The 14157-nt window shown below is 25.8% G+C and overlaps 1 protein-coding gene across 1 annotated transcript; it reads right to left on the reverse strand.

Moving 5' to 3' along the window:
- Positions 1-4088: 4088 nt before the first annotated feature.
- Positions 4089-13451, reverse strand: LOC114120442 (opsin, ultraviolet-sensitive-like). The gene is made up of 8 exons (XM_027982344.2): positions 13316-13451; positions 13020-13220; positions 11720-11932; positions 10243-10373; positions 9927-10099; positions 8618-8778; positions 7983-8084; positions 4089-6337 (listed from the first exon to the last, which is right to left on the reverse strand). Exons 1-8 carry the CDS (start codon positions 13357-13359, stop codon positions 6247-6249), a joined length of 1116 nt encoding a protein of 371 aa, XP_027838145.2. The 5' UTR covers positions 13360-13451; the 3' UTR covers positions 4089-6246.
- Positions 13452-14157: the final 706 nt, after the last annotated feature.

A 14157-nucleotide genomic window follows, 5' to 3' on the forward strand; every position in this document is an offset into this window, starting at 1 on the left:
CGCATTAGGCTGGTATACAAACGTCCTTATATCTCTTGATAATTATCTTGAACTAATCTTATCTTATCTTATTGATTAGTCCTAAATAATTATCTAATTGTTGTAGCTGTGTTTGATGGCTACTTATATCATTTGTAGGTTTTTCTTTTTATTGCATAGCTTTGTTTATTGCTTGTGACTGATAAGTGATATTAAATTGGTATTGCCTACATAGATATATCCTATTGTTAACTGCCGATTGGCGTAATATATATAATATATATATATATATATTATATATATATATATAAATCGCTACCTACTCACTGTTAACCCAGATCTTATACATACAAATCTTATCTAATTGTATTGTGAAAATATTCATAGTATATCCCGGCACCACGTTACATCCTATCTGCTCATGCGGTAGTTATTACACCAATACATTATTGATTAGGTTAGATTACTGCACCATAGTATTTTTCTCAATGATTCAGCAAGTATGTTGATGAAAAGGAGTGAATTATTTATTTATTTACACCTGTCGCAACATTGAAGACTGGAAAATATAATTAATGGACTATTAATAGCAGAGGATATTAAAATAGCTAAGAAAATTGAGAATACAACACACACAGAAAATATGCGTTATTACGGATTATCAAAGATATTAAGTTTCGATCATTATCAAATAATTGAAAAAGTAATTATATATTACTATGATCCATCCAGTAATTTTGTATGGAGAGAAAACATGGTTCCTAATAAAACTAGTTAAAAAAAAATATCAATATTAGAAAGGGAAATGTTTGGACCAGTTAAGTGTAATATCCCCAGAGAACAGAGACAATGGAAAAAATGTGGAGCTCGAGTAAAAACATAAGTGACATAAAGAACATAAAGCGAAGACTACAGAGGACAGGACAAGTTTGGAGGAGCGAAACCAAATCAATAAAGAAGTAAACAAAAAAATTCAAAACTTGCTGTTGGACGATGATGGAATGATGAAGATCAGGGCAAAGTTATTAATTGAAGAATTAAAATATAATAATTAATATCTTCGTTATAACACGAACAGATAATTTACAACAATTACAACAAGGTGTAAGTTATCAACTACACATGGATTAGGCCTACTAGAGAAACCATGAAAAAAATAACGCGCCATGCTTCTACCTCAAAGGTGGTGTGGAAAAGAACGCATTTTATATCAGAAATATACAACAATTTTAGATAAAAATAACCTGAAATCACTGGGTACACACGAATTGCGTATCAAAACAGGTAACGAACCTTTTTGAACGAATTGCGTCCCGAACACAGTTCGTGTTACCTTTTCATCTATGGTTAATTATTGTAAGGGGGTTCTTAAAGTGATATTGCCATAATAAAGATATGTCAAGTTATACAAAAAAATTTAAATTTAATAATTGTAAAAATAAAATAATATCATAATAATATAAACTATAAGTCATAATAACATACTTATTTATAAAAAAAAATTAAAATTGAATTGTAAAAATATAATGTTATCAATCACATAGGTACATATTTATAAAAAAAATTAAATAGAATCGTAAAAATATAATAATATAAATTTTAAGTCATAATAACATACTTATTTATAAAAAAAATAAAATTGAATTGTAAAAATATAATGTTATCTGTTTTGTCGCGAAATTCGGTTCAAGCGAACACGATTAATAACTCGACGTTATAGGCTGGGTGCTACCCGTGTAATTATTATAATAACAAATAACAAATATTTAATAAATGGACTGTATAAAAATATGTATTGAATAAATGAAATAGTATACAAGAGAGGATTTAAATATTATGTTAGTCCTAACAAATACAAGTATTAATAAATATAATACTAAATAATTATGGAATAATATGCCTGATAACAGTTGTTATCAATAACAAATAATAATATTATATTAAAAGAAACGAGATACGTCTGACCTGGTCATCTCTTCCTTGTTCACTCCGGGTCCACGCAACTTGCACCATACGATTGAATATAACAATATTGCAAGCGCACATACGTGGCGTAACAAAAAATATAACACGACGGACGGCAATACACGAAGACTATAAAATGCGTAATGCAAGCCACACGCGCAACGACAGCCTCCTTTTTACCGAACGTTGTTTATACACGTTTAATGCACGTTAAATTATAATATATTAATATGCGGAAATCAACTAGAAAAATAGCGATTAAGTCCAACATATAATAAAACAAAACAAAAACGGCGCACAAACAAAAACGCAACTACGCTGCGACAACGGGCGACAGCGGCGAAAAAAGAACGAATGAATAAAAAACGGCGGCTCATACAGTACATTTTTTAATAAGAATGATATAAAATATGTCGGCTCGGGCCGACGCGGGGTGGCGACGGAGATAAAGAAAATAATAGTAATAGTCGCCATGGAGTTTACTGTCTGGCCCGAACATTATCAATCACATAGGTACATATTTATAAAAAAAATTATTTTTAGAGTAAATGTGGGATTTATTTTGGTTATTTCGTGATTAATTGCTTTGAATGCTTCAAAGTAACTTATGGTTTGCTTATCTTTTAATAAGAAAAATACAAGTGGAATATAAAAACCATTATGTAATCCATGAATTGTGAATAACTGACAGAAAAATTTAGTACAATAATCAAAAGTACCATCTACGTAAAATACACTTATTTCACTCAAAAAGCACAAGTTAGATCGACATGAAAACATAACTATCCCATTGTCAGAGTTATTAAATAGTACAAATTGTTCGTTGACTATAGTTTTAATTTCTATACAGTTTAAATAGGGTTGCCAACTTTTAATTTGGAAAATACCGGCCCAAGTGTAAGAAAAAAAAAAAAAAAAGGTCATAATTTCAGTAAATTTTTATTTGATATAAGTATAATTATTAGTAATAATAATATAATAATATTAGTATTACATTATGATAAAATAATTAAATAAAGTAGTAGGTAAAGTAAATTATAAACTTTTAAATGTATATTAAGCTATATTAAAATATATATATATTAATGTATACAATATTTATTGACAGCAATATGATAATTGATAACCAATTTTACAAAAACGATATAATATTAATATATTTATATCGAAACTCTCGTTCAGATGGAAAATGGAAATACTGGCTTTTTATATAATTTTACAATTATTATTTTGAAAATACCGGCTTTTTATCGGTTATTACCGGCAACCGGCTTTTTAAGTCTATGGATGTGAATTACCGGCCGGGCCGGGAAAATACCGGCCGGTTGGCAACCCTGAGTTTAAAATAGAATGAACCTCATTGATATTATTTGGTAATTGAGGGTAACTGGTTCTACGTGCATAATGCATATTATTTTTTATATATGTAACATTAGTTATTGTTAGTGTGGGGCGTTTTCTTCTTTTAATTGTGTATGAAATAATTTACTTGGTCGTTCTGATATGTCTGTAATCGCTTTACGTTTTAAACTACCTATTACTAAATTTCTGGTGATTCAGAATATTTATTTCTATTAAATTTTTCACATTATATCATACATCGATTTAAGATAAATCATACCTACTTGTAATGTATCTTAATCTTGATAAAACATATTAGATAAATATACCACGACTAAGGAGGGGGAGGTGTTACTTCACCTGTAACACCTCCCCAGGCTACGCGCCTGATTATGAATGATTATTGGCACGGTCTTAGAAGATATAGGTTAGGTTATATATATTTATAATATTTATATTTATATTTATATATTTATATTTATATAACCTATATTTATATAGTTATATAATATTTCCTAATTTATCCACTATATTATTTTGTTTTTTAATTGATTCAACTAGAAAATGTTGTTCACAAATAACATCATTTGCGTCTAAGTGTTTAATATTTAGAGCATCCAACCATCTTTCTTTTAGATGTGGATCTTTTGGTGTTACAAATACTGAAAGTTTTTTTGTTTTGTTACAGCCAAACCAACAAATTTTGTTTGGCATTGTTAATATAAATTATTTTATACAATAACCAATCTCAAATTAAAATGAATTAAGACTTAGGAGTTAAATAAAAAAAATGCAATTTCATGTATCATAAATTTTGTTTATTTTAAAAACATGTGTATGTATAACCCATAAAACATAATACTAATATTAGTAAATATCCGTGGTCAAACATAGAACAATATGTAATGAATAATGATAAAATAATATTACAATATTTACATTATTATTCAAATTCAAATCCCTATAACATTTGGCGGTATTTTTATAACTCAACACTACAATAAATTCCTAACCTCAAAAACGTCTAAACAGCAGCGCTTTTTGAAAATGTGGTGGAAATTTAAAATGTTTTCGCGCAAATAAGCGGAACAATTGTCATGGGCTGACGGGGGGGAGTAGTCCGACCTTATCTTCTAAGACCGTGATTATTGGATATTGTAATTACATTAAATAATTATTTGAGTATAATAATAATTCAAAGTAAATTAATAATAAAATAATAAAATTATGTTATATTAATTAATATTTAGTTAGTCACTAGTGACTACTCAATACCTTAGTATGTAAAATACTTAATCATTGCCAAATAAATATTAATCATGAGCATAATCATATGAATAGGTATTATACCTACACATGTACCTAGACAGTAGACATGCTATATGCATTTATATATTTCTTTAACATTTATAGTTATGGTATATTTTATTATTAATAATGTGTAACTTATTTTATTTTTGAATTTTGACGGTGTGATAAATTGTATATAACTATGTTACGGGGAGATAATTTTATACAGCGTACTGGCAGGGTGATAACAAAAAGTAATTTAATATCATAATATTCAAATATAGGCAAATTATTATAGATTTATAGATAATAGAATATATAGCTAATATAATAATTTTAGGGTTTGCATTTAAAATGTATTTCGGAGAATTAAAAATATTATATAACTTTCAAATCGAGATTATTAATATTTAAGTATGAATGTTTCATTTTAATTGATTTTCTATGTACCTAACTGAACCAGTTTTTTTATATTAAGATATTTGCAACTTGTTGACTTAGTTTTACTAATGTTTTCGTATTTTATGATATTATTAAAACAACCGTCAATCAGTTGTAGATTTATTCATCTAAAAGTGTACGAAATTATATTTAGCTGCATAATATAGCTAAATATCATGCTGTAGCCTGTAATAAGTTATTACTGGTTTACCTAAGCAGTTTTTAAAACTAGACAATCACATAGGTAGGTATTTTATTTTTTACTGTCTACATAAGATTAGATTTTGGTATTAGATCGAGGTGATTACATAGAAAATTCTTACTTTTGATCTCTATAATGTACCAAGGGTATTCAATTTGTCATCGGAAACCACTCCTGAAGTTTTAAATTCGAAAAGTTATGTGTACACAAGACATAAAAAAAATATTAATAAAATAACACATCATTGTAAAATCAATACATTTCTCACTCCGTTCAGGATCTAAAATAGATATTTTAAAGATACTTGTGAACATAAATTTAAGCTTCTCAATTATTTTCACACTGGGCTTCGCAATTCTTAAATACGAATCTGTGTTACAATACCTACTCTATGTAATTATGTCTCTATTCCAAATAAGTTTGTCAAAAATACAGAAAATTAAGACGGAAAGGCGTCGTAGCTTACACATGGCAGTTACAGTATCCAATCACAGAAGTTTGACGTTTCAACGACTGCGCGAGTTTGGCCAGACTTAGTAAAGTATAATTTTATACTCATTGCTGTTATTGAACAACTAACTATTAATTATTGAAAATTATAATTTATGGTAACACATTTATAATCTATAAATTATTATTTTTCAATATAAATAAGGAAAATAAATTAAAATCACAAGTTATAATAATAAAAGGTTAAAATCTAAAAAAATAAAATAACAATATTAGGTACATCATAATTTTATAGAAAATGTAAGTATTTGTATTATTATTTTAAATAAAATTTCAATTAAGACATTATACATGTACAATATAAATTTATGATAATGGCCTAACACTTACACACTTGTATAAGTGAGACGTTTAATACATTAAAAACTGATACTTACACTAAATATATTATAGTTAATTTCTGTTTTTACATTTAAATATTATACTTTCCATTTGAGTTAATTTTTTTTTTTTTTTTTTTATTAAAATCTAAACATTGAAATTTGAAAAAATCAAATTGTGTACTAAAATAAAATACATTAAGCAGAAGTAGTTATTGATTGCGTATCGCTCGTTGCCGGAGGTTTTTCGTTAATACCCAAACATGGGACACGTTTTGAAAGTTCTAATCTAAATGACAAATTCAAAATATTTTTTTTAAACAAAATAAAAATTAAATGTTCGTTAAAAAATATATACAATGAAATGCATAAATATATATAATATTTTAATTACTATTTTGCAAATTAACCAAATAAAAAATATAGGTATTCTGTAATTTTTAATAAGTAGGTATAGGTATCGGTAGTTGACTATTGTTGTAGACATTATATTTTTAGATCTTAGTTCGTAGTCATATTTTTAGTATTATAAATATTTGATAATACTGCTCAAACAGATGAAAAAAATGTCGAACAATGATGATTGCTATAGTTTACTTTTTAATGAGACAATGATGGAGGTTGGTGGAAGTGGTTGTTCGGATGTATTGTACGTATAATAACACATGCATTTTCGCTAGTCTCTTAAATAAAATTTGTGTTAAATTACCTAGTTATTATATCAAAGTTAACGAATTCCAATAACATTTAACAATGATTCATGCAGACAGAATTTGAGTGAGGAGAGTATTGGATTCTAGATGCTACTTCAGTTTTATTTTTTTTAAATTTATTTGTGAATTTAAGAAGATGGATTTATGCTCATATACATGAGAGATTTGAGGTAAGTATTGATAAAACAATTTTGGTAAAAATATTTAGATCACCAAAATTATTATTTTGAAGCACTACGATTATTGAGATTATGCCAGTATATCATCAGTGAAGATAGCCAAAATTAATAAAAATAATATGCATTATGCATAATATGATTAAATCTAGAATAAGTTCAGAAAATAGAGGATACCACCCATTCAATGGTCTCAATGAGTTTAGTGCTCAGGCCAAAACTCCTTTAAAACTATACATTGACGCGTCCCCAGCGCCTGCGTTCTTTCCTCAGCCGTGCACACTGTCACTTTGGCCCAGATAGGAGTATATTGAGGTTAAATGTTAAATGATAAGACTGAGGGCACCATTGTTACGAGGCCGGCGCCTCGGTCGCGTGAGTCGTGTGTTCAAATCTTTACCTTGCACAATTTTTTCATTTAATTCTCGGTATCTTTCCTATGACTGGTCACATCACGTATGACCGTATCAAATTTGCCTTCTTACTGGGCGTAACCATGTACGAATGTGAAACATGGTCCACGACGCAAGGTGACGAAAATAAGCTATTGACCTTCGAAAGAAAACTTAGGAAAATATGTGTACCTCTGTTAAACCCCAATATTGATTTATACGAGAGAAGAAATATTCAAACTTAATCAAATTGTATAATGCATCCAATTTACAAAATAGAGTTGGCTGGGTGTTGGCCATGTATGGCATACAGAAGGCAAATTGATTAGACAGGCTCTCATCAACAAGCCAAATAAAAAACGACCCTTTAAGAAGGCCATGACAACGTTGGACGGATCGAGTAAAGGATGACTTAAAGAGATTAAGAAATAGAATGTAGACTGTAGAGGATCGAGAAGGTTGGAGAACTCTGGTAAAAGCTGCAAAGCATTTGAATGGTGCGTGAAGCAATAATAATAATAATAATAATAAAACATACTAATAATTTGTTATAAATTTATTATAACTCAAAACTATTAGATTTATATTTATGTATAAAACAATATTAATTATTATAGCACTTGTCAAGATTGTTATGATTTGTATTGATTTACCTGTACTTAGGATGACTGATTGCGTATACATAAGGATCGAAACAAGCTACTGTCTTGGCAAACACTGCTGGTAGCATTGACGTAATAGGTGTTAGTAAAGATCTTAAAACAAAAGGTTATTACTGACACAAATTTCAAATAGGAAACTGTAACGATTTGAGACACTTATAGTGTTATACAAGAAAAACACTTAGTTTGAATTTTTTCACTTTTTAAGGAGACGATTAAAGAAAACTTATATGTAAAGAACAAAATTGTTTAGTTACCTACATATATTTTTTTTAAATAATATTTAAAGATGAATCAAAATCATAAATTAAAAACAAATATTGTAGGTACTTTAAAAACCATATAAAAAGTAATTTTTCAAATTATAGAAATTGGGCCTTTGTTATTTATTATAAGTAAGTATTTTATTTCTAACGAACTTAATTCAAGTGATCCTGACGAAATAAAACGAAAATATTAGTATACACGATTCAAATATATTAAAATCAATCGCCTATTTTATTTGAAAAATAATAATTGTATTCATCATAGTAAAAGTTTGGCATAAATATGATGGTTTGTCAAAAGTCTGATTTAAAATGTATAGCATATTAATATATTAAATATGTAGGTTTCAAAACTCTTACTGATCTCCAAAAGCCCCAATCATAGCGACCACTGCGTATGGTGTCCAAGCAGCTACAAACAGGAAACAAATCGTAATTGCGGCTTTTGCAATTCTAACTTCCGCTGATTGAGCATTTGCATCTTGATTACTTCGTAAAGATTCAACGTTCATCTTTTTAGCCTAATTCGATGTAAAAAAAAAATGATTTTCAAAATTTTTTAAATGAAATAAAATTTTTCCATAATAATAATTTAAAATAAACGGGAACTCGTTCTGCTATATAGTAGATGTCGAGAGTACCTCGTTATGATTTTAAGCAGAAATGGTTTGTTAGTTTATACATTTTTAATGTTATTAATACAATAGGTTAAATTAATTTTTACCAAAGACATAGAATTTATATTTTATTGTATTATTAATTACTATAGGAGTATATATTTATGCCATAAATTATTATTGTTATTCACTTTTGAGCCAATACTGACTAACTATAAAACGGCATGAATAGGTTCATAGTATAAATAAGCAATAGCTTAAAATTAATCTGTGTTGAAAATTTTTATATTATATTATACAATAAAATATTATATATACATAAGTTTAAGGACCTCAACAATATGCTTGATTTTTGAAAAAATAATTACAAATTTTTAATTTTTGATTAAATACTAAACTTAAAATATTTATAGGAAAAATCGTACGCATATATTTATAATATTTTTAAATATAAGAAAAATAAAATATGCAAGATCGTATATATTAAATGAAACTAAAAATGTTTATGAATATTAAAAAAAACATTTCAAGAACCTTAAAATAGTTTATAATTAGTCTAAATATTTTGAAAATTTCATTCTTTATAGAAAATTATACATACTCGCATAATATGCTTAAAGTTTCTGCTATAAAATAACAAAAACCGTTATAAAGCGTTAGAGTAACCAAAGTTGTCAACATTTTAAGTTCAATTGGTTATAAAAAATGTATATGGCATTGTATAAAACTTCTTTTTTTTTTTAATTTTATGATGCAATAAAAATAATATACAAGTAATCGAGTAAAACCACAAAAACATTTTAGACTTTAGGTGATAAAATTAAAAATTGTATAATGTATATATGTTTTCCTGTAAAATAATTTGCATATTTTTATGATATTGACGAATTTTTTAAAACTTGAAACATTTTGTATGCTAATAAAAATAAATCGTGATTATGTTTTTTTGATGTTTGTAATTGGGATAAATGGACGACTGAGGAACCTTCGATTTAATTTATAAATCTGAAATATATATATATGTATTAGGCTTAAAATTGGACTTGAATTACTTGTTCACGGAGTGCTTTTTCATGGTTGAACACATGACAGACAATTTGTGAATAAAAATATATTATAAAAGACATGGGAATCACGTAACAAATCACAAACATGGTTCCAACAAATGCTTTAGTCTCCTCGGTAGGCGTTAAGTAGTCAAAAGAACAACTTGTTAAAAAACCCTCTGAAAAAATAAATCATTATTAAATAATTTACTTATACTAACTTTAAATAAAGAATAAATTAAAAAGAATATTTACGTCATTATAGTATCACTACAATTGTTTATATCGCTACATTTTATTTTTTACAGTTTTATCAACTCACCTGGTACAAATCGATTCCACTTTTCTGTTAAAGGAAATAAGCACCATGGTAAAACATAAGTCCAAATACATATGATCAATATTAATGCTTTACCATAAGTCATACGACCCTCGAATGGTTTTGCAATTGTACTAAAAAATAATAATTTAATGTGAATATATATTTCAAATATTTATGAAAACGATTTAGTTATATATTGTATGTATATAGGCATTACGGACAGTATGAAAAAATACATTTTATAAAAAATATTGTACAGAAAATAATTTATTTGTATTCATATTTCAAACTGCTCGGAAAATGTATACATTGTCTGATATTTAACAATTTCTATAATAAAAAAAATAATTAGATAATAATTTAATGGTATGACCATTTATATATTGTTAAATTTATAAGTTTAAGGATTTCTTGAAAATCTATTTTTAGTACAGTTGTTTACAAATTTACATCTTAGATGTAATAAAAATTATGTGCACCAACTAATAACCTAATGAAGTCTTTATACCTAATTACTAATATTAGGTATATAATATGTATAAGTAGAAAAAAAAAACAGGGAAAGTTATGCTGTATCGATATCGATTGTACCTTTAAATTGAATAGGATAAATCGATGTAGTAAAGTAAAATATTTTAATTTTGAATTCAATGATAAATAGTTGTACACGATGAAAAATAATTCTAAATGAAGACGGTCTGTTAGCTGATAGAAATTTATTTTTTGCAAAAAACAGATCGTAAATGTATATTTATTATTATTATTATTATTATTTCATAGGTATGTTGTAAGTTGATAGTCAATATCAACGTTCCGTAGATCGGTTTGAATATATTATGTTCGTGGACTTATGGTATACCTATATTATGGTTTAAAATTAATCAAAATATTATAAAAATATTATTGTTTATGCAGTATGCTAAATAATATCGAAACGTTTTTTTATTATTTCGAGTAATATAAGTAAAATTTGTATTTTCATTTTTGAATAACAAACAAAAAAAAAATTTAATATTATTTGTCAAAAAACTAGTTTTTCATAAAAATTTCCGTTTTTTTTTATTATTATTAAAAATTACTAAGAATTTTTTATCTTTAACTTCTAACCTTAATGGATTTAAAGATCCGTGTATCTATTAGAAACAACGACTGAAGTTTAAACCTAGTTTTTGTTTAACACATACTTAACATAATTAAAGATAAGAAACATATTTATTATGATTTACTTTTATTTGAATATTTTATTTTTTATTTAAATTTGTATTATTGACCAATGCCTATCATTAATAATATATATTGAATAAATAAACTTTCCTCGATAGGTATTGTAGATTGTAATTAACATAACTTCCCTAATAAACCATACATAACTCAATAATTGTTTTATCCAACTTTTTTATTATTAGTGTTTAATAATCTAAAAATTCAGCTTATTAAATGAATGATAATTATAATAAAATTAATTAAATGATTATACCTATATCTGTCATAAGCAATTGCAGCGTTTGTGGCACCTGCTCCAATGCCACTAATAGATCCGCACAATGCAAATATCTGGCATTGTAAATGACCTGGATATTTATGATCTATTGAATCATAGATGAGAATTGGTAATACTAATACCATAGAAAAATCACAGAGCGCCAAATTGAGGACAAACAAATTTGAAGGTGTTCGTAATGGTTTTGATCTAAAATTAAAGATACCTCTATTTTATTACATGATTACACGAAAAATATTAAAAATGTAGACTTTAAACAATTAAAATATTTTTTTTAACCTAAAAATAAAGACATATGTTATCGCTTGTTCTATAAACTCTCAGAACATAAGTAGACAGTACAATTAGAAATTATTATTTATCATGTAAGTGCAATACATATATTGTACATTATACAATTAATTATATATGCATATATTAATAGAAATGTTCAAAGAACACATTTTCAAAACTTCTATTAAAACTATATTGAATTTAAATATTACAGTTAGACAAATATTTTTTCTTATTTTTTTTTTCTTGAAAATAACTAATGAATAATGATACCATAATTACTATAATTTATTATATTCAATAGTAACTATTATTTTATTAGGGCGACACTAACATAATATACAATATAGTATATTATGATTTAGTGAATGACTGACGAATACCAGTTACATTTGAAGGCTGAATATAATTATAAAATGTGTAGTATGTATTTTACTACCTATGTATTATAATAGATTAAAAACGATCAAAACAATAATTAGAAATAAATAAAATAAATTAGGTAGTTATAAATATTTAGTTTTTAATTTTTTTTTTTAAATACTCCTAAAATAAAATAGTAAAAGAATTGATCTACAATATATAAAATTTCTTAAATATTAATTTGAACATATTTATTAATAAAAATGGTTATTATTTTTAAAAAAAATCGTTAAAACGTGTTTGTATATTTTATTTACATTGAAATATTATATTCATGTTTTCAATCGATTGATAAAAGGTTATATTATGTCCACATAAAGGTTTTACATGAATATAAAATTTAAAAAAGTAGCTAAGTAGGCATTCGTGAACTTTTTTTTTTAAAATTATGTTACACATAATAGTGAACTATTACTATAATTCTACAAGATAAATATTAACTTTATTTGATACTGTTAATATATATTTCAAAAATAAGTTAATTTTCAATTCTATATTAATTATTATTATACGTATTATGTTCCATTGAGCATATTATATATATATATGCACATCTTATTAATGTAATATTTATACTTACACACAAAATATCCATAATACCAGTCCATTTCCAATTACACCGAGACAAAATAAAATTGTATAAGCAAATGCCAAAATATAATGGTAGAGTGATCTAACTTCTGGGTACGACAACCAATGTTCTGGTATATGAGTAAGATCTTCAGGAGTAAGATTCCAACCCATTAATTGAAGTTCATCTTCATTTTCCATAAAACTAGAACTAATTAAAAGTCAAAATATCCCTAATATTATAAACCTTGTAAAATATCGTGTTTTTTACATTAAACTATGATATTTAATAATTTTGTACCATACCCTAGTTGTGATAAAGGTCTCGACACACTTCGATTAAAATCCATTATTAACGTTTGTTAGTGTTAGTCTAAAACACTAGTCACTACTACGACCGAAACAAACGCAATTATTAAGCCGATCTGGGTTTATATAAATAATATGCATCACAGGAACAACATGGATTATTTAATTGTAGCCTATCAACTGATAATCCTCGCTAACTTACAAGGGATGTTGTTATTATTTTTTTAAATTTATCCTCGGTGACATACAACCTTATTCTGTTATTTACACAATGATTAAATTATAATACCTACGTATTATAATTAGATTCAAAATATGTTTGAGTTTACATAATCAAAGTAGAAACATGATTACACGACTTAATGATTCGTGTATGAAAAATTCACGTCATCCAAAATTGAAAAGAAATATATTTCACCTTCACAAACGTATGATAATTCAAATTAATTTATTGATAAAAGTTAAAATAATAGAAAATTACATAGTTTGAACTTGAAAAAGTAATTAATTTTAAATTCTCAGTTGGATATATTGGTTTAAAATTTACATTGATGTTTTATGTCTTTTTTGAATAATGAAAACTGAAAGTGATTTGAAAATTTTCAAGTTACTATATGATATATATAATATAATATATTAAAAGATTTACTAAGATAATATTACAGTTAACTACGAACAATTTTAAAGAAATACAAATTAGTTTTTTTCTAAGCTTCATGACTATTAGATTATAGGTTTATTGGCAGAAATAATATGACGTACTAATTGCATTATTATAAAATTTTTAAATTTATGATACATATTAGCGAATACTGACGTATAATAAAATTGAAAAAGGT

This window comes from Aphis gossypii, chromosome 2 (assembly GCF_020184175.1).
Source record: "Aphis gossypii isolate Hap1 chromosome 2, ASM2018417v2, whole genome shotgun sequence".
In the NCBI taxonomy this organism is placed as follows: domain Eukaryota; kingdom Metazoa; phylum Arthropoda; class Insecta; order Hemiptera; family Aphididae; genus Aphis; species Aphis gossypii.

Coding starts and splice junctions, on each gene's coding strand:
- LOC114120442 (XM_027982344.2), bottom strand. CDS start 13,359: ATGGATTTTAATCGAAGTGTGTCGAGACCTTTATCACAACTAGG. Junction 10,374..11,719: donor ATTGCTTATGACAGATATAG/GTATAATCATTT, acceptor ATTATTTTTTAG/TACAATTGCAAAACCATTCG. Junction 10,100..10,242: donor GTGGAATCGATTTGTACCAG/GTGAGTTGATAA, acceptor TTATTTTTTCAG/AGGGTTTTTTAACAAGTTGT.